The sequence below is a fragment of the Nelusetta ayraudi genome, unplaced genomic scaffold, assembly GCF_046127955.1.
Source record: "Nelusetta ayraudi isolate G7.1 ecotype Tasmania unplaced genomic scaffold, CSIRO-AGI_Nayr_v1 ptg000076l, whole genome shotgun sequence".
NCBI classification, from domain to species: Eukaryota; Metazoa; Chordata; class Actinopteri; order Tetraodontiformes; family Monacanthidae; genus Nelusetta; species Nelusetta ayraudi.
Window position 1 is genome coordinate 122384 of NW_027466126.1, and position 27920 is coordinate 150303.

General features: G+C 48.1%; 1 protein-coding gene across 2 annotated transcripts in view; it reads right to left on the reverse strand.

Annotated features, from left to right (window-relative positions):
* Window positions 1-25592, reverse strand: part of itga1 (integrin, alpha 1) — a 35122-nt gene extending 9530 nt beyond the window's left edge. Inside the window, exons 1-14 of one of the 2 annotated variants that reach the window (XM_076043639.1) lie at window positions 25274-25592; window positions 11545-11665; window positions 9512-9621; window positions 7979-8067; window positions 6945-7059; window positions 5703-5830; window positions 4930-5078; window positions 4700-4850; window positions 4388-4562; window positions 3864-3937; window positions 2193-2340; window positions 1224-1369; window positions 714-857; window positions 361-612 (exon numbers count right to left, since the gene is read on the reverse strand). In XM_076043639.1, the coding sequence (XP_075899754.1) occupies window positions 361-612; window positions 714-857; window positions 1224-1369; window positions 2193-2340; window positions 3864-3937; window positions 4388-4562; window positions 4700-4850; window positions 4930-5078; window positions 5703-5830; window positions 6945-7059; window positions 7979-8067; window positions 9512-9621; window positions 11545-11665; window positions 25274-25325 (1854 nt within the window). In that variant the 5' untranslated portion in view covers window positions 25326-25592. Of the gene's footprint in view, window positions 1-360; window positions 613-713; window positions 858-1223; window positions 1370-2192; window positions 2341-3863; window positions 3938-4387; window positions 4563-4699; window positions 4851-4929; window positions 5079-5702; window positions 5831-6944; window positions 7060-7978; window positions 8068-9511; window positions 9622-11544; window positions 11666-24070; window positions 24170-25273 lie in introns of those variants that run through there. The other variant, XM_076043638.1, reaches the window with a different exon arrangement.
* Between the last annotated feature and the right edge of the window lie 2328 nt (window positions 25593-27920).

Sequence of the window (27920 nt, forward strand, 5' to 3'; positions counted from 1 at the left end):
CTTAAACCTCTCCAGAATGGTTGTGTCGAAAGAATCTCCAGAACTTCTACTTACATAAGTGGTTAATAGCATGACTTTTTGATGAAGTTTTCAATTTAGAGTAACAAAGTTATTTTTCATTCATGGCCTGGCCATGAACTCAGCTAAAGACAATAAAAGAAGGACTGAGAACAAGCTTCAGGACAATGTATGTGAGGAAACTTGGTGCATCTGTGACTAATGCCCCCCCCGACAGCTGACTGGGCCCATCCCATCATGCACAAGATTCCAGTGTTTGAACCGCACAAGTGCTGGCACAGCGCATAAACAAACAGCGAGGCGCAAAGAGCGCCACTAAAACCAGTCGGCTCTTCTCCCTACTTGGACATATTTCTGCTTCAGCGAGGTCTTGTCCCCGTGGTAGATGTAGACGGCCCCCCGGTGGTCGTTCTCGAAGGGCGCGCCGATCGCCACGTCGTTAAAGCCGTCCAGGTTCAGGTCGGTCACGGCCGCGATGGCCGTTCCAAAGCGAGCGCCGCACGGCTCGTTTTTGTGGGTGCAGCTCTCGGAGTGGGCGGTGCAACAGGACTGATTGACGGGCTTGAGGGTGAAGTCGTGCTCAAACTGGCCGTCCTGGTAACGGAGAGAGAGATGAGAGGTGTGAGTTTTTGCATTTGCAAAAAAAAAACCCAAAGCAGGCCCATTTTAATTGAATGGAACTGGTTTCCTGGTACCTGCTTGAGTTTGTAGACGTAGACCTGACCCTGCTCGTCTCTCTCTGTGCCCATGAACATCGGAGCGCCGATCAGCAGGATGTCGGTGTAAGAGTCCCCGTCCACGTCAACGGTCTGCAGGACGCTGCCGAAGTAGGAACCGATCTGCACGGGCAAATTAGAATCATCAGTGACTTTTTTGAGATTTTAAAGGAACAAATTTGATTGCTTCAAAACGAGTTACGAGTTATTAGTAAAAATTTGCAATTTTCTGAACTTTGTAACATTTTCTAACTCACAGAACTCTTCTACGTATGATAAAATAACACATTTCCTCTTAATAGACAACATACACTCCATAATTAAGAAGAAAGATAACTAATTATTCACCACAATAAAAACCTATAGTTACAGGATTTAAAAAGACTGGGTGAGAAATTGAAACCACCAGTGGACAATCACTTTTAACCCATGCTAAGCCCACATTTCTAGCTGAAAAAAATCCCTGACGGTGCAGGCCAAAGGACTCACTTGCTCCCCCTTGAGGATCTGCGAGACGACGACCTGGTTGTTTTTATTCAGCCGGTAGATGACCACCCGGCCCGTGTGGTTGTAGCGCGGCGCCCCCGTGATGTACAGCACGCCGTCACGGCTGGACGCCGACTGCACGTCATAGCCTGGAGAACACAAACAAATCGCTGCGTCAACAGCCGAAAAGGAATTCCGCGCACATGCCACACGCACCTGGAAGTGCCACGAGGGAACGCGCGCGGCGGTTCCCCTTTGTGGAGTATTTTTAAACACACCTTGTTTACATCTGCCGACCTGGAGGAAACTATAAAACGCCGGTGGAAACTGGCAGGACGGGCTGGCAGCAGAAAAAGCACACAAAGGCTACGACTCCGACGTAGGGCTACAAACAAACGGCAACTGGTTTCCTCCACCGCTTTGCTCTTCCTAATGACACGTTGATTAAATAGCTCGATATCAAGATGCCGCGGCTGCTCGGCAGGCCATAAAAGGGAGCAGGATAGAGAGACTGTGTGTGTGTGTGTGTGTTTGTGTGTGTGTAATTAATGGGCCCAAAACAGAGAATGTGTCTCTCGTCAACGCAGGGCGAATCGCGTAGCTTGAAAACCACAGAAACACAAAAATTTCAATCTGCAGCTGCAGAATCTCTGCAGAACCCTCAGAGAGCTCTTCTTTGTCCGTGTCTTTCAAAGTGCTTCCAAGCTTGCAGCCGCCTCATCTCTCTCAAAGGACGCCGTCCTTGTGACAAACTGGCTTCTTGAGAATAGTTTAGATTGGAGCTTTTCATCGCGGATATGCCAAACACGCCGATTTGATAACGCAGACAACCAGCTGCCTCGCGAACTTCTATATTTGGAGCTCCAGCGAGCAATCTTAGAAATATCTTGATTTATTTCTCAACTCTGGAGTGATTCAGCTGTTATTGGAATGGTAGCTATGTATGGTAGAGTGTGGACACTTGCTACTCACCAAGGTAGCCAGCCAGCCCTTCGTAGCCGGCCTCAATCTCTGGGTTGTAGAAATCGGTCTTTCCTGGGACGACCGTCTCCCCAGCGGCGTGCATGACCACCGTGCCGTTCCAGTCGTAGGCCCCCACCGCTCCCAGCAGCACACCCTCCTAACAGACGCAAGAGCAGCGGAATCAGGAATTGTGTTAGTTCTGTTGCGTTCAATTTTGTTATCGATAAGTACCTCGAGAGTTGACTGTATATAATGTGACAAGAGTAATAAGAGCCATGGCTCTTGTTGTTGTACATTTGTTTAATGGATATAAATAAAGGCTGTTATTATTAGCATGTTATTCACATACCTAATAAAATACACACCCACAACATCTCCCTCATCACTGTGTGTGGACTCAAGTGAGTACGAGTCTTAAATCTCACAAGTGTTTTACAACAAGCACCGGCTTAAGGTTCTGGTGTGTGAAGCTTAACCAGGACATAATAAAATACTGTGAAATAAAATATCAAAATTGCTTGCCATATGTTTTCTGACCATTAGATGTCGCTAAGTCCCACACAGTGGCCCTTTAAATGAGAAGAGCATTTTGTTTGTTTGTGCCTTATTTCCATTCCAGAAATAAATCAGCTGGATGAAGACACTGACGTCGGGGGTTTGGAAAGCTGTATTTGTCAACCCTCCCCCAACCAAAGAGAGGGGAACCTTTATTTGGTTCGCCAGCAGATAATGGCTTGAAATAATTAGTCGAACCATAACCTGACAGAGGTGCAACCACAGCAGTACACAACACAACTTTCTGACTGATCCTTTTCGGCTCCGGTAAGCACAACACAGAAAATGGCCAAAAAAGGACAAAAGTGTTGTTGTCGTGACATGGACGCGTGCGGAGAGACTGTTTAGCGCGCCGGTGATGTGTCTAGAGTGGAGTGACTCAGACACGACGCTACGGGAGGATGGTGATGGCTGCGACGACAAACACCAGTCAGTCGGGAGAAGAAGGGACGAGTCTGTTTGTTTTTCAGCCGACGCAGGAAATGCCTGGCGAATGAACTGGAGACGAGTTTGCAGGGGCCGAGCGAGCGTGTCGCTGCGAGCGTAGCGAACAAACGTGTGATTCAGCCCTTCCCTGGTTGTCTTTGGTGCAGTGCGGGGCCTCCCGCTCCCCCCTCGTGTCCCTCTGTCTCGCTCAGAGTGGTGCAACCAGACCAAACAGCCAAACAGTGCGTCTGGGAAGTCCGCGGCATCTCGAGCGGCCAGGACAGAGAGCGTCTGTCTCGGCTGAACACTTTTGCCGACCTGAGGTGAATGACCAGAGGGCTTGAAAGATGCGCCAGCGATAACAGTGCGCACATTGTGCCCGGATGCGTTTATTAACGGCGCAAACGACCCAGGAACTCACGCACACACACACACACACACACACACACACACACACACACACACACACACACACACACACACACACACACACACACACACACACACACACCAGAGCGTAAAATAAACCCCTTCCTTCATAAACTGAAAGGCCTGCGGCCAGTCGAACTCCGCCGTGATCCCCAGATGTGACACAGTCTCAGTCTGGTTCACAGGATTTACAGTAAAGCACTTCGGGCCGGCGCGCTTAATTGCGAAATCTCCCCCCCCCCAGATGTAAATAACTGGAGATGGACTTACTTTTGAAGTGTGAGCACTAAAACCAGTCTGGGACATCTCCATCTCAAAGGAGGAGGTGTAATTGCCAGTGGTGGCTGCGGAGGGGGAAAAAAGAAGACGTTAGATCATCTGTTCTTAAAAATAAGTAATAGAGCAGGAAAAAAATAAAGTGATGTGTTCTTCTGGTGGCAGTTCAGTACTGTAAAAATACATTGGTGCAAAAAAGAGCAAAAGCCAAGCTGTCTGTTGCTTGTATGCTAAGCTAAGCGCTTGAGTTTAGAGATTCTCCATTAACATGAATACAAAATTTACGGTGTGCTATTATTGAATATTGTGGTGGGATCAAGGAGGAACTTGAATGTTGGCATACATACATACATACATACATAGATACATACATACTAAAAATGTGTGAATTGTCCATAGTCTTCAACTCTTAATAATTGTTGAAATGTAAATCAGTATTTATTAGGTTTGAAAAGATATATTCTAGTTTTTTTGTGGACCACATTTAGTCTACAGGCTTTTTGCAACGGCAGACTCACCTTCCAAAGCGAAAATCCTGCTCCCTAAAGTGTCCACGATGGTCAGCAGTGCCACCTCATCAGACACATTGAAGAAGTGATCCCGCAACGGCTTGCTGGAGATGGACTCGATCTCCTTGATGAACTTGTGCATCTCCTCCGAGCTTTTGTTCTGCCGATTGTAGTCGCCCAAAACCTGGAAGCAAAAAACAATAACAAAAAAAAAAAGAAAAGTCAGTCGCAGGTTCTGAAATGATGGAGTGAGATTGGATAAATTGGACTGGACTGTTCTGGAAACACACTCATGTGATAAAGGTAGTTGCGTATACTCACAGCGATGCCAAACCTCTCGATGTCGTCCTCCTCGCACGCCTCCACGACACTGTCGAGGTTGTGGAAGTCGTGCGACTCGCCGTCGGTCACGATCACCATGACCTTCTTGACCCCATCACGTGCACCGCGCTCCTTCATGAAGGCCTCTTTTCTGTTTGGAAACAAAAAGAATTCAGTGGCCGGACTCTCGTTGACGCTCCGGCTTCCATCCAAGGAGAAAACGAGGCTACCTGGCGGTGTCGATGCCCAAGAAAGTCATCGTCTTGAAGCCCGTCTGCTGGGGGAGATCCTTCACGAACTCCAGCAGGGCGGCGGTGTTGTCGAACTGGCTCAGGTTGACGCGATGAGTCACCGTCTCGCCGTAGGACACGATGCCCACCTGCGCAACGCACGAGACACACGTGATTCCACATCCCAGCGCCGGCCACGTCGCTGTTCCTCCACGAACTCCAGAGCCAGTCTGGCGAGCATGCGGTCGGGTCTAATGGCGCAGATGTGACACCACGTTCTATATACAGTAGGCAGGGAGGCTTCCGCACACCACAGAAGATGTGACGAGCAAACCGCCGGGGCTGCTCGGCGACAAGACTTTCCAGTGTCCCCCCCCCCCCCCCCCCCCCCTTTCTGGAAACAGCCTTGAGGCCGAGGCCAGATCAGAGTAACCATAACAGAAACCGACCGCGGGTTCAAACAGAAAATCCGAAAGCTCAGAAAAGCACTCAAGGTAAAATCTAGCGGGGCTTAGACGTGTTTTACTCATTAAGCCCGACTTAGGAAGGCCAGTCCACAGCGATGGCACGGCTGGCAACGTGCGGGATTCCACACTGGAAGGAAAATTATGTCACTAGATATAAAATTAGAAGTAGAGCCGCCAGGAAAGATTTTTCACCGTCCGATCTTACGTAACTTGACCAGTTAGCCGTGTTTCATTCCACAACACAGTCATACATCCTATTTTTTTTTTCGTTTGGTTTTTTTTCTCTGCCCTATTCGTGCAGCAGACCTGTGAGAGATTTGGTCCGATCTCAATCTTCTCAATGAAGCGCCGCAGAAAATCGATGATACTGGTCCAGGGGTAGATGCTGTTGGATCCGTCCAGAACGATGACGATGTCCAACTCCTTTGCACACTCTGAAGTGAAAGAAACCCAAAACAAAACTAAGCAGGCAACAGATTAAAAAAAAAAAGTTTTATAATTCCTGTTTTCCTCTTTGAACTTGGCAGTACAAAAACCAGAAAAGCACTTCCTTTTCCTGTTTGTTCGTGCCCACAGCAGACGCATTACAGTCACAGTGCAAAAACAAACTGCAGCAATGCAGAGGACAGGTTCTCAAGATGGATTATTAAGGCTCCCATATTATGCAGAAACATCTTTACCAATGCTTTATGTATGTTGCCTGTCAATAAAATCTCACAAAAAGTTTTGGGAGAACTTCTTCTTCCCTTCTGTGGCAGTCAGATTACCAACAGTGTGGACTCGGTGCTGTGACTTCCCACGTGCCCTCTATTATGCAGCCGGGAAGGCGAAGCCGTTGCCCATTACTTCACCACGGTGGCTTTCGCTCTGGAAAACCAGTCTGCGATAAACCACACTGCTGCTGGAGAGCCAGCGCAGAAAAACATTTTCTGCAGCGTTAAAGGCAGAGAGGGGGACATTTTACATTTAATATCATGAGTTTTAACTAGCCAACACTAGTTTGGGTTTTAGTCCCCTTCCAACACCGTTAAGGTAGGACATGTAACTGAAAAATATCTTTTTAAATAGATTTAATTGTTGGCACTGATTTTGGACACAGTGATAACAAAAAAAAAACCTTCAGTCTCTGTGCCAAGCTATTACAAAAGCTGTATGTTTTTTACATTTGTTTCAGTTCGAGCGAGACTCAGAGATGTTGAAGGAGTCGGAGAAACAAACAGGGAATGCAGCTGTTTGCCGTTTATTCTGCGTCTCCTCCTGGTTTGCTACCTTCCAGGGAAGCAGAGCTGAGAGACGCAGCAAAGCGTCTCCAAACTTGGGCATCTGGGGAGGGAGGCGGACGGGATGGGCCGGAAAGTGACGGAGGATCTCTCTCAGGCAAGTTTACAGTAGGAGGAATGCTCTAATCTCTCCTCTTGGCTGGGGATGGTCAGGCGGGCTTGATGTCAGGATCGTGGGCAGGGGAGGGGCGGGAGGCCAACTCACGATGAGTAGATTACTACGCCTTAATCCCACACGGCTCAGTCGATGAGTCCGATGCATTCCTACCTTGCACGGCCGGAGCCACGGAGTTGAGGACCTGGAAGGACGAGCTGACGTTGGCACAGACGCCAGAGATGTACTGCTGCTGGCCACACATGTAGCCGTACTGGGGGCCGCAGGCCTGCGGGGACAGGAAAAAGCATGGCCATAAAAACAAAGAAGCTAAAAGAGTCATCGGCTTAAGAAAACAAAGAGGGTCAGAGGTCAGAGCAGCTTCATGGCCTCACGTTCTGAACGCAGCAGAAGAAAAACTGAAAATAAAGAGAAACTGTTCACATTATTAACATTCATTTTGACTCTGGCAAAAAGGAAGCTTTTTGCCAGTTATTGCTGCAATGACCAGTAATAACTGGAAAATGTGACAATTGATTTTCCTTTAGTCTCATTTCCTAAGACATTCTCAACCCGCATACTGTCTTCGCAGCTGAAAGAATGAGTACAGGACTGAGCTTGAAGCTATGTGAGAAAATAAAAATTGAGCTAAAAAAAAAAAAATATCACTCAGAAATTGTAAATATTGTCTGTTTCAGAGCATGATGGTTCCAAACACAATGTAATATCACATAATGGGAACCATCAGTTAAAAGTTAGCACCAGAAGGGACTAAATTAGATTATTTATGCACACTTCCTGTCCAACTCATGAAAACATTGGCACGTGTGTGAGGAGTTATGTCAGCACTCACTGCTAATGACATTAGGCGTGAGGGTCACGGCCCTGTTATCAGCAACCTTCACTGTTCCCTCAATAGGTTTTGTTGGACCCAAGAAATCGTAAAAAAAAAAAAAAGGCAGAGGAAGTTCAAATAAAAGTTGGCGTCACAACCTCCTGCAAAACTCCATCCTGCATTTCTGCATTTGATTCACAGCCTCCTGCTACATTTCCGGGACGTGAAGCCTCGGTGGGAAACACGGAGGGTCGAGACCGCAGAGTGCAAAGGTTCAGAGGACATACGCTGTCCAGATCGGCGCAGAGCTCCTGAATACATCGCTATAGGACACTTTGTATAAGTCGGGGAGGAGGAAGTCCGTGGCCCTCACCAGAAATCCTCCGTCGGGACTGGTCACCAGCGTGGTTCCCATGGTCATGTTCTCCTTGACTTCTTTCAATTTGGGAATTGTTGTGTTTGCTGAGAGGGGGGGAAAAAAATAAGGATGAATAAACAGAGTGAGGAGCAGGGCGGAGAGGAGCGGCAGCTGGACAAATTCCTCGGCAGTATTTTCCCATAAGAAGAGGGCCGGAACAGAGGGGAGACAAAAACCACTGATGTGGCTAAATATAGAAGCTTTCATATTTTCATGGCAATGTCACCCAGAGTTGAAACGGCTGCATCTATTAAAGTTTCGATATTATTGCATCCCAGACTCAATCTCTCCTTTTCTATTCCAAAATAGAATAGAACTCTCTGGTGTCTTGAGCCATAGCTAGCTAGCTAGCTAGCTATCGAACGGGAGATAGCTAGCTATCTAGCTAGCCATCTAGCTAGCCATCTTCTTTTCGTCAAGCTATATCTATATATATCAAGATAGATAGATAGATAGGTAGATAGATGGGTAGATAGATAGGTAGATAGATAGATAGATAGATAGATAGATAGATAGATAGATAGATAGATAGATAGCTAGCTAGGCCATCTTCTTTTCGTCAAGCTATATCTATATATATCAAGATAGATTGATAGATAGGTAGATAGATAGATAGATAGATAGATAGCTAGATAGATAGATAGATAGATAGATAGATAGATAGATAGATAGATAGATAGATAGATAGATAGATAGATAGAACTTCCCTCTTACTGTTCTGTCCTTGCAATCTGTTTTCTGCCTTGTGGATATTTGATGAGTGCCTGAGTCCTGCAGCTGCTGCTGCATCAGCGCCGCTACTGTCCTAATGCAAAACACTGGCCGTAGTTTGCTGAGTGAGTGCTCTGGCTCTGACTGCCAGGCCCCATCGATTTCCACAAGATGCATCCAGACCTAATTTGTTAGATCTTGAGCTTTTTATTCATCAGGGGCAGAAACCAAACACGGCAGCTGGGCTGGTGGTGAACACACACGGAAAAATAGTGGACCTACGCTGGTTCCTCACAGTGACTGTGGTGCTATGCAGAACCCCAGTGCTTCTTCGGGATGGCTGGGGTGCCAGACTCAGTAACACCACTCGGGCTAAAGGTCTTAGCGCCTTGGCTGAGGGGTTTGTGTGCAGATGCAGCCAGGCAGCAGCTGAGGCTTTGCGGCGCGCCGACCGGGAGCCGGGCTGTGTTTTTCTGTTTGCGTTCAACATAATTGGAAGGATGAAATATAAAAACCCTGTTTGTTTTCCGCCTTCCTGTCCTGATAGGCCTCACTTCCTGCCCCACAGGACTTTCTCAGATGCACACATGATTTACACGATGAAGTGAAAACTCAACCACTGCGCTGTTGTTGTTTGGCCTGTTGAAAAGTCATTGTGGAATATAATCTATCTATCTATCTCTGTATATATATATATATATATATATATGTATATATATATATATATATATATATCTCCACAAGTCCTGTAAATCTGGTGTTGCACAGTGTTCTTACCCGGCAGACCCAGTTTGACACACTTGTTGTCGCCTTTCCCCACGGGACACTTGTAGACGTCTCCCGTTCGTTTCGCCGGCTGGCCCGACAGCGGCGATCCAATCAGAACCCTGCAAAAAATAGGGAACGGTTGCGATTGGTCAGGTAAGAAAGGAGAGAAACCAACCGCAAAGCCGCAGCGCAGTTTCACAGCCTCATGATAAACTGGCTCGAAGAAAAAATACAATTACATGTAATTGTAATTGGCAAATAAATCCGCGGTTGCCGTGTCATTACCTTGTTTAAAACAATTTAATATCAATTCCTTTGGACCTCGGAACACTCCGGCACGTATAACCCGCTGCAGATGTTTGCAGACGTGAGGCAACAACACGCTTTTGAATGACAAGGTGTCCGAGCGGCTTCCCAGCGCCGTGTCACTCCATCGGTAAACTGTTGCTTAAAAAAGAGCCGGTCATCTGCCTTCCGCCAAACACTCAGGCCTATTAACATTCCAGAACATTAATGGGCCCTGGGTCATCTGAAGCGGGACACAGAGCGGAACAACAACAACAAGCTGGCCGCCTCCTGTGAGGAACGTTCACCTATGAATTCAGTTCAGGGCGGTTGTTTATCTGCGATCAGCGTTGGGCTGAAATCTCATGATACATGTTGCCGGACTGATAAGATATCAGCATTCTAATCTGGAACATCTATCTTGCCAAGCCTCAGTCTAGAGCAGTTAGCCTCACGTTTGTCGGACCGACCGCAAACTGGGCGATCAAGACCTAACAACACGTGAGAGCACAGATATCCGAACATGTACTCGAAAAACACAAGGAGCCTCAAAGTCACCGACCAGCGACCGCCACCGGTTGAGTTCATTGCACTTGCACTTCCATATGTTCACCGAAGAGCTGCAGTTGGTTGGCAGAGACATCTGCGACCAATCACCTCATGTTTGACATTTCTTTCCCTGCGTATTAGATCCCAGCACTCAAGGCACAATGGATCGACCCCCTCTTGCCCGACTGCTCCTCGTCTTTCTGTCTTTCTTGCTCCATTCGCGTTCGTTCACACCGCGTATCTCTGCGGTTCACTTGCGCGCGTTTCGCTGGTCCAGCATCAGTCAGGCCGCTATCAATCAGGCTTGAACCGGGATGAAGCCAACGTGGGTCAGACGTACAGCCGTGGCTGGCTCCGGTGATTAGCGCTGAGTGAATTACTGTAACTGATCTCACATGAGGCCTGATAAGATGGAAGGTACAGACACGGGTGGGGAGAGAGTCGGCTGGGGCAACAGGTTGGAAGGGGAGCAAACGGAGCTGCAACAGGAGCGGGGGGGGTGGAGTGGGAGCCGGGGAGGCGGCGGTCCTGTAAACCACGCGCTAATAGCGTTTAACAAGGTTTTTAAAAAAAGTGCTCCCAGACCGTTTTAGCAAGGAGCCACGGATGCTTGGTCGCAGCCTTTTTATTGGCTGACTGTTGGGATCCTCCAGCGGGCAGTTTATGTCTTAACAGTTAGAGCAGTAAAGGCAAAGATCCTCATTACGGCAGCAGCTGCTGCCTTCTCCCTCTGCTGGTTTCACAAGAAATCTTTCATTATTATTTTTGTGCTATGGCCAATGTTAAAGGAAGGAAGGCGTTTCTATGTTGTGAAAAAATAACACAAAGGAGGGAATTTTGGGGTTATCTATCAAAAAAATATTTTTTGGAGGAAGGAAAATAATAACTATTACTTCTCCTTCTCCTCGCACGGGGTCGCAGCGGTGCTGGAGCCCAGCCCAGCTGTCACGGCGGGGTGAAGGTGAAGGCGGGGTTACACCCTGGACGAGTGGGCGGCTAATCACAGGGCCACACAGAGAGACAAACAGCCATTCACGCTCATCACTCACACCTACGGAGAATTTAATGTTGCCTGACAAGCCTCGTGCGCACGCCCGTGGTCTGTGGGAGGAAGGCGGAGAACCTGCGGATCCGCCTGCTCAGCTGCGTCGATCACAATGACTCTCGGTGATGATCGCTGAGCACCAAACCGAGGACGAGAGACTCACCATTTCCCCTCGTGGTTCTCAAACTGCTGGACCGTGTATCCAAACAGGTCCTCCAGCGGGCCGTTGAACGACAAACTGTTTTTCTGGTCCACGTTGAAGGAGAGCACGCACGCCAGCATCACTGTGCGAGAGGGAGGAGGAAAAAATATGTGGAATTAGTATGACAACTTTGGGCCCTCTAGCTTAATGTATCAGATGTGTTATAGTCACGGACTGACACCAAATACGATCAGTGTGATGATCTTTGACACTAAACTGTATCACCCCTAGTCATAATATTCAATAACAGCACTCCATCTCTGAGAGCGACATTCCCTATTATATACAATCTCTGTTGATAAATATTTGCAACGCTGAAACATGATAGTTGGAAATGAATTTTCCCATGCAAGAAAAGTCAGATTAAAAAAAATAGAGGGTCAGCCTGCAAAATATTGCTAAAGAATGTTTGCACTGCAAGCAGGGAAACAAATAAACTGGATGAACAGAGTTTATATTTGGTCATTTGACACCATAATGAGAAAAATCAGATGATGGGGGTGGAAATATGTATTTATGATATGCAGATGATGAAGTGAGACGATCAGCATGAATTGGAACACACACATAGTCAAAGTCTCGGTCAGTTTGGAGGGCGCTGGAGGAATTTCAGACATCACTGGGAAGGACTGTGGTCAGAGTGCGCTCTGACCTGCAGCACAATGGCTTCTTCTCTGCCACCGAGCTGCGTATATATCACAGAGGCTCTACATGAAATCCATCCATGTCTCATTATGCAGCGCGCACAACGGCACCCTTCATGTCTACTGGAGCTGAAAATGCCTCCGGCGCAATTTATTCAATTGTCAGACTTGTGAGGGAGTGCAGAGGACGATGAGACGCAAGCCGTTTGTTCCTTTTTTGGAGATGTATGAAGGAAATCATATCGACTGTGCACAAGTTTGAGTGCCGATGCCTCAGTCGGTCCGTCGGTCGGTGCACAAACTGTTTTGTTGTTGATACTTTTGTGTCATAAATGTAAAAGTTGTCAGAAGCATTCATCTATATCTGCAAAGAATGCAGAGATCCTGAGGTCTGGTATCCCATCAAGTCTGGATCGTGAGCATTCACTGTTTATACAATCTCTTTTTTACAGTCCTCCTCTGTAAAGTCTGCAAGATAGAGACATGCAAAGTCATACACTGGAATCCCAGCCAAGATATATTATCCCCCGAGTTCACCTTCAGCCCTGTCTGTATTTCCTCTGTCACCCCAGTCCCTCTCTTGGGAAAGCTCCATTTCCTGTTTCTATTAACGTGATTATAGACAAACCCACAGGTACACACAGTGAGAGAGAGAGAGGAAGAGAGGGAGAGGGAGAGGGAGAGAGAGAGAGAGAGAGAGAGAGAGAGACCCACACAGGGCTAATTTAGCAGATTTGAGATGGCTCCTATCCAACCAGACCTTTTCCATTCATCACAGTCTGGGCCTCAAGTACACTTCAGAGTCACGCTGTCCCGAGCTCGAAAATCAAGCAGAAAAACATCTTTGTCTTGTGGCTGACACATCAATTCATCCACTTTTATTTTTCATTCTCAGTTTCTCCACAATCAAAACCGCTTTGTTGCATAACTGGCTGTGTATTTGCCCGGTGGCCGGGCTGGACATCTGTCCTGGAAAAACCGCAACCTTTTGTGGATGGAAATAGCCCCATAAGGCTGTCAGGTATCTGGCTGTAAAGCTGTCCATCACTGTCAAGAGGTCTCACATGGCACTCGGCCACATGTGGCGAGCAGAGCAGAGTCCAGTTAGAGTCCAACGTTAACTCCAAGAAGCGACGGAGGATTCGCTCAAATACAGGATAGAGTCATCAGCAAAACTAATTTCTTTTTCCTAGGGGCTTCTTTATATAATCTGTCGAGTATTATCAGCTCGGGGAATGTTATAATCACATGTTCAGAAGCATTCCACAACTGTTCCAGTCTCTAGTTTCCTAAAATTGCGTGACACAAAATACTCGCTTAAAGCGTAGTTTTCGAATAAAATTGAGTAATTCAACACGTTGTGAATGTCTTTGCTGTGTGATTCACAAGAAGAGACTAAACACTAAGTCAGGCTTCTAGTTTTAAATAAAGAATTTTAAGTGTTTTTTATTTAATAAAACATGCCCCAATTCATTTTCAAGCAATATTAGAGCCACTGATGGCCTTCAAGAGTTTCAAGGTCTACTCATCACCTCTGAAATTAACACTAAATGCAAACAATTCAAACAAAAATGTAAGAGATTCGGATGGACTTTTCTATAGTCACAGCCTTCTGGTTGACTTCTGCTTCCAATGAACCCTGCTCTGCTTAAAGCAAACCAAGAAAATCAAAGCATGTTATTGTTTATCATAACAAAACATCAGATATGTGCAAAGACGTCTGTTTTCAATATGACTGCAGGGGGGGAAAAAAGAAGAAAAAAAAAACAACCTCTGGGCCTGTTTACGGTCAAGCCGTACGCGGCTGTGAGTGATCCTGGCAGAACGTCAGCGACACCAGGATCAGGCAAAACGCCCCACTGCCCTCACCAACCCACAGAAACACGGTGGTTTCAACTTCAAACCAAGTTGCAAAAAAAAAAAAGAAGAAAACTTTACGGGTCGACACCTGCTGCCCCAACGCGACCACCAGACTGCACCTGTAGCCTGCAGAGCTTTAATGGGCCCCTGGTGAAAAAACCACTGACCAGCTTCATCTGCAACATACCCAACCCGCGATCATCGGCTTTTAAAGCTTAACGCAAATCAGTACCTGCCGGCGGCAAAGTCATTCAGTCCACCCTGAAACACAACGTTAATTAGGGCCAGTAAAAAACACAACACAACAACAGGCGTCGGGTCGTAAATCTGATCGAACACAGGCGACGGCTAAAGCGGCGGCTAGTTAAGGACACGTGAGTCATGGTTTAAGGATTGGAGGATTTATGACGGGGGAAAGGTCTGACCCGAGGTGGAAGGGAGGTTTTCGGGTGGGGCCTGAATCTTCACGCATCATGTGTTGGTCTTTAAGAAGAGGGACGAGCTGCTGGGGAGAGAAGCCGCGTATTCAACCGTGACCTGCTGCAAAGCACAAAACACTCAGGCTGAAATATTTCCCGGGATTTGTTCATTTTTTTTGTGGGCTCGTCTTTCTGCCACCACACCCTTCCTTCTCTGCTACTCCTTTATCACCCTAATCCCCCGCCCCTTCACTGCCAGGCATTTTCTCAAGAGCCAGACGCGGAATTTCCCACAATTCTTAATCACAAGCAGTTCCTCCAATAGCGCTCGTAAATTTGATGTATCCTCCTCTTTTTGGCCGTCTCTACAGTTTGCAACTCGGTTCTTGGCCAACGCATGGTACGTGGGCGAGGAGTGGACACAAGAGGTGTGTTTGTATTCTCAAGCTCTGTTGTGTTTCAGCGTCTGCCGGCAGAGGAGGACACGGATAAGCGAGACAAGATGCCGCTTTGCCACGGACACGGGGCAGGTTCAGCGTCTCCGCGAAGATGTCACGAATGCACAAATGGGCTCTGACCAAAACGAAAAAGGTCAATAAATCCTAAATTAGTGATGATTAGATGTGCTTTTTTTTTTGTTTCCCCATGTGTGTCCCTCTTACGCTAATCTCTTGGAAAAACTCTTGGAAATATTTTATGAGAAATGTGTCAAACATGCAAACCTCGCAAGGCTGCTGCGATTTCAAGTCGGAATTCTCTCGACACTACATACTGTTACTACTACTGATTACTGATACTAGTTTTCAGGGCCAATAATGCGGTGGGGGGAGGAGGGGGGGTCAGGGTGCTGGACTGTGGCCCTGGTTTACCCCGGACAAAAACAGGAAGCCGATTCCAAGTACTAAATATCAGCGCGGATGCAGAGAAAACGCTGAACTTTTATCAGAGTAAGAACAACTTTTACTCGCGGGGTAGAGCGGCGTGAGGAAGCCTTGCCCAGGTTGGCTTTGGCATGAGATTGGGTAAACACAACAGGGCTACTTAGCGCCGTGCTGCACCCCGAACACCAAAATGTATGGTTGGGTCAAAGAAAGGCTTTATCAAATCATCTTGAAGTGTTTTTCTTCTAGAAGCTCAGACGTTATCTTTGGGGTCTTATCATTTGTCAATTTATTATTTCCTAGATGGTGGAAAAATTGTGAAACTGAAAATCTCTAACTGCCAGTGGAAATCTCATACAATTCTCATTACTATTATTATCAGTCGTACTGGTAGTAGTAGTAGTAGTAGTAGTAGTAGTAGTAGTAGTTGCAGTAGTTTTATGGAACAATCATTTCAAAGTTCCATTACAACATGCACCATTCTCTACAAATGATGGAGTTCTTGCTGCCAGTGATGAACCCACTGTTGCAGCAAATAATTAGTGGCCCTTAAAATCACCTCCCACAGTTTCGACTCCCTCCAATTGGATCTGCCACCACTGCCCTTCACCCACTCATCAATTCTCCGTGGACTCCATCCCTCCGCCTCCTTGAGCGTCTATTCCGGGGCTGCTTCGGCTCCCCTCCAGTCACGCATCCTCCTCGAACACGGTGTCGGATTCCACCATCAAACTTCCAGATGTTTTCTCCAGGGCTCCGCCGGTGCGCCGCGGCGAACATGCGGCCTGCGAGCCCGGAGCCAGCGCGTGACATCATTCCCCCGGACGATTGTCAACGCTTTCATCCCGCGCCTCCGCTGAATTCACGGCGGTCAGCGCAGGGATGGGCCGAGGCCATCTCCAAAGCGTAACCCCGATGCAGACGTGTGTGTGCGCGCGTGTGTGTGTGTGTGTGTGTGTGTGTGTGTGTGTGTGTGTGTGTGTGTGTGTGTGTGTGTGTGAAATCTGCTGATCACAACACTTTTAACGGACGGGGAGCGGCTGGGGACGAGGAGTTTTTTTTTTTCATCTATGTGTGCGGAGGGATAAATCAAACATCGGCGGAGGAACTAAAAATACACACGCCCACGGGTCAAAGAACGACCCTTCCCAAGATTCAATAAGCAGCTCGCTACAAGGCAAACAGCGTGATAAAATACCGGCCGGAGGGGGGGGGGGTTTTGTGTGCGAAGCGCCGCAGTCGTGTTCATCGACAACTGCTAAAACATCACCGCCGGTTTGTTTTTGGGAAAGCCAGTCAAAGCAAATGAAAAGTCACACCAAGCTGCGACGGGGGAACTAATGAGCGTGACAATGGAGCGCCGGCTTTTTGGTCAATTATTTGTACAAAGGAGCGTTTCCTGCAGGTCACTCCGGAGTGAGACTATCTGCAATTATTGGACACATGGTTTGGAATAACAGTGCAGATCGGCGCTGATTTTTTTTTTTTCTCTCTGTCTCACAACCTGCAGGTTAAACAATGAAGGCCAACCCACATCAATTTGTATTGAGAATTTTCTGAGAATGGGAACAGTGGTGGGGAAATACACAAACATGTCGATCATTTTGTGGGGTAATGACCCTTTAAATGGAGGCCATAAGAGCGCAACAGTGTTTAAAAGTTAAAAAGAGAAGAAATTTAGATTTTCGAGCCAGTTCTGTTTTGTTTTTTTCCTCTACACAGTTACTTTGGCAACAAAGTGCGATTTCAGAATTGGCATCAGATCGAAGATCGAAAACTTCAAACAGCCTCAGAGATTGGACGGAGAAAAATGAACATTGTACCGCATCGGCGTCGGGGGGGGGCAGCCAGAGTGGGAGTGAAGACCACCCATTGGTAAACTCCCTGCCTGTCGCACACGTGCACACACACACACACACACACACACACACGTTCAGTCGGGGCTCCCATCGTGTTTGGTTTCTGTGCTGTTATTTCAAGTCACCTCAACAGCGGTGAAGAAAAACACCACGCTGGACAAACGCGCACGCCGCAAACGCCATAAATTATGGAAAAGTGTGCGTTAAGGCATTGTGTTATGGCAGAAACAGTTTTGGCCCGTTTCCGCCTATCTGTCACAGAAACTAACCGCCGCTACCTCCCGCTCAGCCGGCGAGTCTGTTTAGCGTCAAGGTGCTGTTTGATTCCTCCCCCACAGCAGCAGCAGCAGGCGGAATGAGATGGTTCCAACAAGGAGCATTTCACCGTAGTTATTATGAGTCATCTATTATTGACTATCTGAAAGTGCAGGACCCCGGTCAATACCGGGTTCTGTTACATCTACAGAGTACTAGGCCCCACTTGGTCCTCATTATTACAGTATTCCAGCAGTCGCATGATGATTGAATAAGGTTTTGCTGGTTATCAAGCACCAACCTCATTGATATTACATCTTAATCTTAATCTAAGCACCAAGAGAAGCAACTGCTTCCTTCCTGTGTAAACTTCAGTCAGCAGCAGTGCAGACGCTCCTGCTGGCCTCTCGTCTGTGAGGTTAACGTGAGGCCGCGGCCGGGGGCAGACGCCGCCGCCGCCACCTCCACCACCTCCACCGCCTCCACCTCTGCGCCGCTCCCGAGCACTATGCCAGTTTGATGGATGGGCTCTGAAAGTCCCTGCCGGCCTGGGACGGAGATGTTGGAGAGGCCTGGCGAGCACATGCTGCACGGCTCCAGTCGGAAACGGTCGGAGCCCCCCCCCAAGAACGCGCACTTGAGTTAGGATGCGGATATTTATAAGCTGCGATAGCCGCGGGGGAGGGAGAAACGCCTTTGATGTGCGTCTGCTATCAGCGTCCTCAAAGTGTTTGGATTTCAGAGCGTGTGCAATTCTTTTTTCTTTTTTTTTTTCAGGCTGAACCTCCACTGAACCGCTTCACACTTTAAACGGGCAGCCAAGTTTGGGTGCGAACGGCCCCCCTCGGTGATGTCACGGATTCTCCGACTGCCTGCGGCCAAATCGCCACGGAGAGGTTGCACAGACGACGAAGCACCTCGCCTGCTTGACAAAACACAGCCAGTCACCGTCTGCTCCCTCCGACCTCTGCACTTTTCACTCTCCCGCTGTTTTTTTTTTTTTCCAGCTGGCTCCCAGTCCTCCCAGTCCTCCCAGCCGCTGCCTTCCCCTCCGACTCATCGCGGCAGCTTCTCAGCCTCCCTCGACGCTTTCACCCTCCTCTCCGCCTCCCGACCCCCCCCCCCCCCCCCCCGGCACCTCCCGGAGGTCACACTAATCACAGGCATACCTCAAACTGTCGGCAGACAGGGCGGCCGAGACGGGAGATAAATCCAGTCGCTGCATAATCTGCCGTTTTGTCCGTGAGAAGGAAGAGGAGGAGGAGGAGGGAGCAGCGTGATTAGGCCTCATCGCTGAGATAACGCGTGCGGCCACGGTTCAGATACGTCTCGAGCCACACAAGGCTCATGTGCTTCTCTGTGGCTGCGTCGAACACTGGAGGTCTTGGTCCCATGTCCCAGCTTGTTGCATGTACGGCTGTATTTCTATTTATTTTTGCTTCTCTGCAGTCACGCTTGAGTGATTGTTTTGCTTCCACCACCAGCCTGGGAAAAGAAAAGGACGCTTTTCCAAACACACGCATTGAATGCATCCGCCACAGTTGACCGGTCGCTCGTTAGCACCGTGGAAGTATTGATTAAAACATGTAATCATGTCATTAATTGATTTTCAATGACCGGAGGGGAAAAACCTGATCTGTCTGGTGAGACTGTAGACTCGCGGACAGATGATTCATGTCTGTCACATTTCCACAGATGTGATGATATCCAAGTTCATGCACTTGGTGAAGAGATAATTCCGCAAAAAGAGCTGAACTATTCCAGAGCTTTGCAGAGGGGAAATTGTCACTCAGGAAATTGTCACTCCATACATGAATCCATATGGTTCATGTTGGCGTTATGCAAGTACGTGGAAGCCAAAATACCTATTGCCTCCTACTCCAACTACGTTTGGGGCAAACTATCCCAGAACGCTGCCAATCTGACCGGCGCAATGAACGGAAAACGACGATAAAAGCGACTCTGAACCTGCGACGCGTAACTCAAGCCCTCCGCTTTATGTTTGTGTGACGCTTCCCGATTACTCTCGGTGTGGAAACCATTATCCCCAGGGAGCCTGACGGGGTCAAGCGGAAGCTCGACGTAAACCTGCAGAGAATTGTAGCAGCCTGACACAAAGTGACGACAGATCGTAAAGTGTGAAGCAGACGCAGGCGCCTTTTAAGTGCCGCGAGGCGCGCCGGCGTGTTTGCACGTGTGGCGGCGACGGGGTTCGGAGGACCCGCGCCATGTGATGGGGTGTCTCGCCGGCTCTCTTGTGGCTGTCTGCTGATTACCCCGTCCTTATCTAACAATAATATGTCTCTAGGTGTTTGTTTAAGAGATTAGGGGCCACTTAGAGCAGGATTAGGTTCTCAAACACCACGTTAGGTGATTAACCCAGGCAATGAGTCAAGTGGTGCAGTTCGCAGCATCGAAATATATATATATATATATATTTTTTTTTTTCCTCCGCAGAGATCGCAGCTGTAACCGAAGTCTCCCAATTAGCCAATCGACCGTCTCGATTTGGTGGCAAGGAAAGTGAGACGGGTCATTTCCTACTCTGCGTGGCCTCAAATTCATTTCCAGTTGCTCTAAGTACTGAGGAAACAGTTGGTGTTGCTCTCGCATCGACTGACGCAGGAAGTGCTGCCCCTGTAAAGCACCAACAACAAAGCACGGGCTGTTGCGACAAAAAACAAGAGAGACGAATGGATAAGGAAACGAAATTAGACTATAAATATAAAAAAAAATTGATCTGTGCATTTCAGCAGTGTAGTAACCCAGAGTGACAGCAGTGTCCTGTGCATTGCTGTCCAAAAGCTGGCTCGTCATCACAGTTTCCTGCCATGGAACACTCAAAGGTCTTCTTGGCCTCAGCGCGGTGACGCCACGCCACACAGAAGCAGCGATGACTCAGCGCCGCGGCAGAGCCCGACCTCGGCGCGCGCCGCTGCTGGCAGCCGCCGCAGCCACACGGACGGAACATCTGAGAGAGCTTCTGTCATTCCCAGTCACTCAAAGTCAACGCTGAAGTGCGGACGGTTGTCCCCCCCCCCCCCCCCCCCACCCCCCCGCGTCCTTGTCGCGCTGAGGTTGTTTTTGATAAAGTGGTGACAGAAGCCAAGAACTGAAAGTTTGGCCGATGCAGCCACTTGGCTTTTTATAGCCTGGGTTTTGTGAAGAGTCTGCTTTTGCTGCCCTTGTTACTTTACTTGTCACATACTGTCGGCTTACTGTGAATTCTTACCCTCCGTATGTCACAACTTTGTTTTCTTTTTCGATCACGTCAAAAACCTGTGACCTTTTAAAACTGACTCTTAATTCATTCTCATCTCAATTGATTTTGCAGGATGTCAAATCAAATATTCTGCAAAACTGCATCAAATATCGAGCCAGCATTGAAACACAAGGTCTTGCGCAGCTTCACGGCCCCACATCCTGCAGAGATGCAACTACACCGCAGTGCGAAGGCTCGTGGCAGCGGTTGGCGGGTAAGCGAGCGAGTGAAGTGGGCCAAAAGTAAACCTGTGCGGTCCTTTGTGGTGTGTGTGTGTGTGTGTGTGTGTGTGTGTGTGTGTGTGTGTGTGTGTGTGCTTTTGCTGCAGAATGCACCCTTGTGCTCGTCTGCAGGCGTCTGAGGCAGCCGCACTGTACAGTGTGTGTACTGGCTAATTGCCTTTCCTAATTAAAGCAGGAAAGAAAAAATCTGTTATTTCGACCGAAACTTAAACAATGTGCGTCAAACAGCCGCGAAACAATTAAAGTTTTGGACTTTGAAAACCAAACAATGGGACGATGTTTGTTGTTGGCCAAAGATAGACGAGACGCCCTGCGCAGTCTTTCAGGCTGAAACGAGGCCAAAACCTTTTTTTTTTTTTTTTTTTTCAGGCACTGACTGCAAGATTCGGTATTAATTGACCACAATAACAAACACACAATCCTTCAGCCGCATTTTTTTTTCTTTTTTCCTTCCTGCAGTAAAATTCACATCCTGAACGCATCACAAGCTCATTTCTCAATTCTCAACTCGATTCTTTTTCAAATGAAAGTCCCCTGCGTGCACTGACCAAGCTGGCAAGCTGGGCCAACTCTGCTGCTGGCACGACACATTTTCAGCTTCCTGTCCAGTGGGCGCAGCAAGCCGCAAACATAATCTAGCATCAGGCTGCCTTGCCAACATTTTTTTTCTGCGTCGTACAGGGCAAAAAAATAATAATAATAATAAACACATTTGCCTGAACGCCTTGTTGGAAACTCCTCCTTGCCTTTAATCTTGTCTCTGTCGTCGGGGGAATTTCCGTTGGTTAACACGGACAATGTGGAAAACCTGTCTCAGTTGTTGTGCGCATGCACTATGACACAACAGACAAACGCCGAAGCCTCCAGTAGCCTGTCACAGGGAAGTAGCAGTGGGGAGAAAACTAGACTGTCAATTTGTGAGTGTCGAAAAGCTTTTTACTTTAGACCATAAATCCACCAACCGTAACTGTGCAGTGAGTGTTCTTCTACAGTCATGATGGTGCAACCAAAGCCAGAGAGGAGGAAATGATCTTATGGTTCTTTTCACACTTTCGTCACTTTCCTCGCGTTTATTCTGAGCAGCGCCTAGCTTGCTCCTTTACGTGGGAAACGGAAGACAACCCGATGAACTGACATTTAAAAAAAAAAAAAAAAGAAGAAGCCGTGACTTCCTTGTGATGAAAGTGGGGCCTTTTCATTGCTGTAGGTCTCACATCTTCTGAAAAAGCAACAAGTTGCATCCCCAAGAGTGTTCTGACAAAACGCACCGACCAGAAACACAGAGCGACTCCGCGCCAGTCGCCTCTTCCCTCTTTCCGCCGCAGATAAGAGCGGCTGTGACTTACGGCCGGCGTCCTGGCTGCGAGTCAAGGCAGTCGAGGAGGAAATTTCTGCTAAGTCAAGAGGGCCTGCATGAGCTGCCAAATGTCCCGTGGCTGTTTCCCATATCCTCGCCAGGCGTCTCGTCACGTGCCGCGCTTGTGATGCACTGCGCTTCGAGAGTCGGAGAGGGGGGGGGGGTCACGCAGAGTTTGCGGCATCTGCAGCCGTTGGCGGCGGCGAGGACGCAGGAAGCTCCGGAGTTCCGCTCAAGTTGAGGATTCAACGTCCCGTTTTGTACCTGTTTCAATCGAGGGCTCCCTCTAAAATTCCCCGCTGAGCAGTATTGCCTCCTCCCGTTACCTCAGCAGAGCAAACAGAATGATTGAGGACTTCTCACAGCCAGGACATGAACTTTTTCACCTGTCTGTACTGTTTTTTTTTTTTTTTTACTGTTCTTGTTGTTGTTTTTATTTGTTGTTGTGTCACTTAAACTAGTTAGCCTTTTACATACAGTGCACTGAAGCAGCAATTAATTTAATTTCGTTGCAACTTGTTGTGCAATGACAAATAAATCACAAAAATAAATCATTCATTCATTCAAAATTAAGAATCCAGGAACAAACACGTGGATGGAGTTGCTGTCACAACCCTGGAAGAGGTATTGGTGCCCCTGGTGACATCACAAAAGGCTGATTCCCAGACGTGGGCCAGTAAAGGAGGTAATGGATGGACTGTTATCATTTCTAGGGTAACTGTCCATTCACTGTTTCCTAACTGTTCTAACTGTTCTAAGTGTAAACAGTGGAAAAGTGAATGCGCAAGAAAAAAGCATTAAATTAAAAAATGAGGACAAAAATTTAGATTTTATTTTCTTTTCAGTATAAGAACAACATCAGCTCGTGAGCTCAGGAGACGCGTCCTCTGAGGATGTTTCACCTTCTTTTTCTTTTTACAAGTGAAACATAAGCGTCTTCGGGGGCGGTTGCTCTCACACCACACACACACACTGGCCGCAGCGGGCCTTGTTCACTGGAACGCCGGAGAGCTCACGTCCGGCGGTGGGCGTGGCCTACGCTCTCTGACACAAGCTGATTGAAGCCAGATGCCCCCCCCCCACCCCCCACTTCTGCTCTGCGGCAGCAAACTAGAACCACCTGTAACGCCACCCCCCCCATCTCCGTTAGGAATTTACAGAGATTAAATGCTGCCACTACAATAACCACATGTGGGCCTCTGAGGCAGCGCACAACACCGGACGGGGGTCTCTCGCAGTCCGGCCTCGCAGCGGACGGCTCGGAGCGGCTCAGAGACGCGCAGCCCGGCCTGAGGTCACATGGTCTGATGGCTCAGACGACGTGCAGCGGCGCAGCCTGAGGGCCCCTGCTGAACTGCAGCAGAGTCGGTGAGGATCCAGAGGAGAAGCATGTGAACCTGCCTTCGGGGATGCGACCGATTCCTTCACTCAAACACACACATGCACCTTTATTTCTAACTCGATTCCCTTTAATGACCGTCACACGTCAGAGTCACAAGGAGAAGACGAGCTCACTCCCGTCGCCGCCACTTCCCGTCACGTTTAAACGACTCGGACGTGACCTAGAAATTAATTCATTAGCCGCCCTCCGGGCTGCAGCAGGGGAGCAGAGCCTCACCCACGTGGGAGTCCAACTCAGGTTTCCATTACAATTAAAGAACAAAAAAAGCCTGAACGTCTCCGAGAGCCGATACCAGACAATATTTACCTTCCAGCCTTGGGAAAATCTCCAATCCAATTAGCAGCAGTCGTCTGTGGTCCCACCTCCCACTCCAGACTCCATCGCCCCGCCCCCACCCTCCCCACCACCACCACCTCATCCCTGGATTCGCTCAAAGCTTCAGACTGCGATGACTAAAATCTGAGGGAATGTCAAATGTCAACACTTAGAAGGTAGAACGGTCACAACCATCTGGCCTTTTTCTTGGAAAACTAGCTTGCGCGGCGGTCACTTAGTTGTCACGCTCGCCAAACTCTGCTGCTGGAGCGGCAGCTCGGCGTCGCCGCCGTGTGAGGCCGCGGCCGCGATGTGCGCCCCAAAAACAATTAAGAGGCTGCGGTTCACCACCAGTCAGAATAAATAACATGAGGGGAAAGAGACGGAAAGAATTTACGGGGACACTGGTGCCACCACCTTTTTAACAGGCAAACTTTTAGCAGTGACAAACGTAAAGGTCTTGTGTATCATGAAAAAAAATCAAGTCATCGTGTGTGGAGAATTTATTTTTATTTTTTGAATTTTCAGTTCAACCACTTGGCAATTTCCTCTGTCATTGCATTAAACCTCTCTTCCCTCAATCTGGTAAGATTCAAGATTCCAGAGCTCCTAGTTTCATTACGTAAGCATGACAAAATTTAGGAGTCTCTCGACTTTTCCACACAAAGAAAAAAATATATATATACATGCAATAGAAATACAGCCCACATGAATAAGTTTTAAAAAAGATAGAACATAGGCTAATATAAGATATAGAGTAGGAAAGATACAAAACACCTCTACAGAAATTAAACGAAATAACGATGATGTTTCAAAGTACACCAATTTGGTCCCTCTCCAAATATGTGGAAAGTCCAACAAACAGCGTTCATGCACGTGCGTTGCAAACACAGGGCTAAGTCTCCGGTTGTCTGTATCTGATCATCGTCAATCAGCGAACGCTCATCAATTGGGATCATCAATCAGCTCTACATGCGAGAGGAACAACGATTAGAGTATAAAGTAGGCCCAGCGTGGGTCCTGTGAGATGCAGGTTACACACGCAGTGCACGATCCCGAGCGGCTGCCAGGCGGGAAAAGGATGCTGGGAGCAGGACGCGACTGAAAATGAAACAAACAAAAACAAACAAACCAAAAAAAAAAAATCGCTCTGTTTTTCCTTCTGCGTCAGATGTCGCTGAAGTTGTGACTCACCAGCGGCGACGGCAGCTGTTGCCAGCCGCAAGCGTCGCGTCGTCCCTGCCATCCCGACGCGCTCCTGCAAGACGTCCGCGCTTCAGCACGCAGCGCTCCTCTCCACTTTACACGCCTTCAACGCAGATCCTCACGAGGAATAATAAAGTGAATGGAGGGGTGGAGGGAAACGACCAGAGCGAAATGACTAACAAGGCGGCGGATGCATCGCCTGTCCCGCGCCGCCGAGAGCTGTCAGAAGTCCCGATTCAAAAAGTGGCTGCACCGGCACCAACACGAGCTCCCTCCCGCTGCCTGGCCTGCCGCGCCAATGAGCGCAGTGGTGCGCGAGAGGCAGGGCGGATGGGAGGGGAGGGGAGGGGATGGGAGAGGAGGAGGGGGAGGAGCGATCCCAGAAGTTCACTCACGCTCAAGACATTATTTTTTGCAGGGGCCCTGAACTGCCAGTTCATGGGAAAATCTGAGCAGTCCATCACTGGCGTAAGACGGCGGGAACACAACTGTCCGGCACCGAGCCATTTGGACCAGATTGTTTGGTTTAACCCACACAATTCCAGCTGAGCGGAGGTGGGGGAGTGGGCAGAGGGCGGCTGCTGATTCTTTAAAATAGCGCTGAAGTCACTCTGGAATTACGGTTGATGAGAGAATGTCGGGAAATTGGGATTTGATGTCAATGAATGTTGTGGTTTTGTTTTTGTTTTTTTTAGCATTAAATAAGATTGACGCTAATTTTTTTCTTCTTCTTCAGAAAGAACAACAATTGGAAGGGGGGGTGACTGGTCACAAAACCGGTTGCATTTAGAGCAGTTGTTGTTTGCATCCTGGTTTCGTCGGGAATGAAAGGACGCTGATTGGCTGATATTCCTGAGATCCACTGAAGAACCTCTTGGATCAAAATTAGCAAGACGAACGAGAGAAACACGAGCCATCCAGCTGCGCGGCTTGGTTTGTCCACCAACTCTCTCAATCTTGGTTGTGTTTTTTTTCTTGCAAGAAAAAGTCTGGGAGAGCAAATGAATTCCAGACTCCAGTCAAAAAAAAGCCTTGTTGGTTTTATACTCTGATAAAATTAGAGAAGCGTCCCGCTCGGCACACAAAACCCCACCGCTCTGAGCGATTCCATTTCACAGGGGTCGATTTTCATTCGCCTGCCTGAAGAAAAAAAAGAACTTTTGGTCTTAAGTCGCACATCCTGTTTCAGCTGCACCTGACTGACGTTTATCCCGTCCATCGGTCGGGTAACTTCATCCAAGCTGTTTCCAAGTACCATGACGCCGCGAATAACAGGCGTGCAGCCGTGACGTGTTCAGGGATACGCATGCGGTTTTGCCTCGTTCAGATGAAAGCGAAGAAGTCAAATTGTTTTCAAAGAGCGTAATTGTGCTGAAATCACGCGTTTGAAGGTCAGGAGACAAAGAAATACGGATGAGGAATTTTCCAGCCGCTCAGGTGATTCTTATCGGAGCCAGAGAGGGGAACCGCAGCTGCAGGGACCCCCGTTCGACTGGTGCAGGATTATCAGAGGAAGGGCAGGAGGATCGGCGAGGTGCAGAGTTTCCCTCTGATGCAGAAAACAGCCCAGGAGGTTGACTTCAAACCTGTGCATGGACTTCTTCCCGTCCTCGTGCGACGGAGATGAAAATAATCAGCCACCTTGCAGTTTCTGCTTTGCAAAAGAAAAGAAAAGAAAAGAAAACTGAATCATGACACCATATGCTACAATCTCTGTATGCTAACTTTTGACCTCTCATTATATCATGTTGGAGCTGCCTTGTACCACCAATGACCTAAAAGCGTAGCTACGCAGAAAACAGCATATCCAGCCCCCCTGTTTACTCCCTTTTTCAGAACAAATGTTTTAGCTTCCTGCCAAAGCTCTTTTAACCTTACTGTTCTCAGACGACCTCGACCTCTAGGAAAGAGGACTAGGGCCACAGGAAGAGAAAAAAATGTCGATGGGGAGGAGATTTTTATTTCAGTTTTCATTTCGAGTTTTAAGTTAAGAATCTCGTGAATAAAGTCAACATTTCGTGAAAAAAGTCGACGTAAAAAATATGAAATTCCGTCAATAAAGTCAATGGAAAAAAGACGATACTTCACAGATAAAGTCGAAATTTCATGAATGAAGTCGATGTTGAAAAATATGAAATTTCGTGAATTAAGTAGAAATTTTATGTATTAAGTCGACGCAAATAAAGTGGATATTGGCGAGTAGGCTGGATGGATGGTGAGTTAACCCACCCACAGCTGAAAACAGGTGTATCCCACAAGGTTCACCCACAGTAATCAGGAAACTGGCGAAAACGGAAGTACTCCACTCGACTTGGGTGCAGAGACCCTTTCAACTTTAATCTCGACATTTCAGAGCTCCAGAACGAGGAGCATCGGCTCACACCGACTGAACGATGTAGCGCGTATCCCGTCGTAGTCCTCGTAAAACACAGGCGTGCCACGCAGCAGGGGGCCGGGGGGGGACCAGCGAGCACGTGCACGATGAATGTGCGGCAGTGGTATCGCGGGCGGGATCGCCCCCCGGGGCCCTCCGAGGAGGGGACAGTTTACACGAGTCCTTCCTGTCTTCAGCCGTGGCTGATATCTCAGCGAGACTCAGGAAGACTCTGATTAGTTTCCATGTCTTTCCTGACGG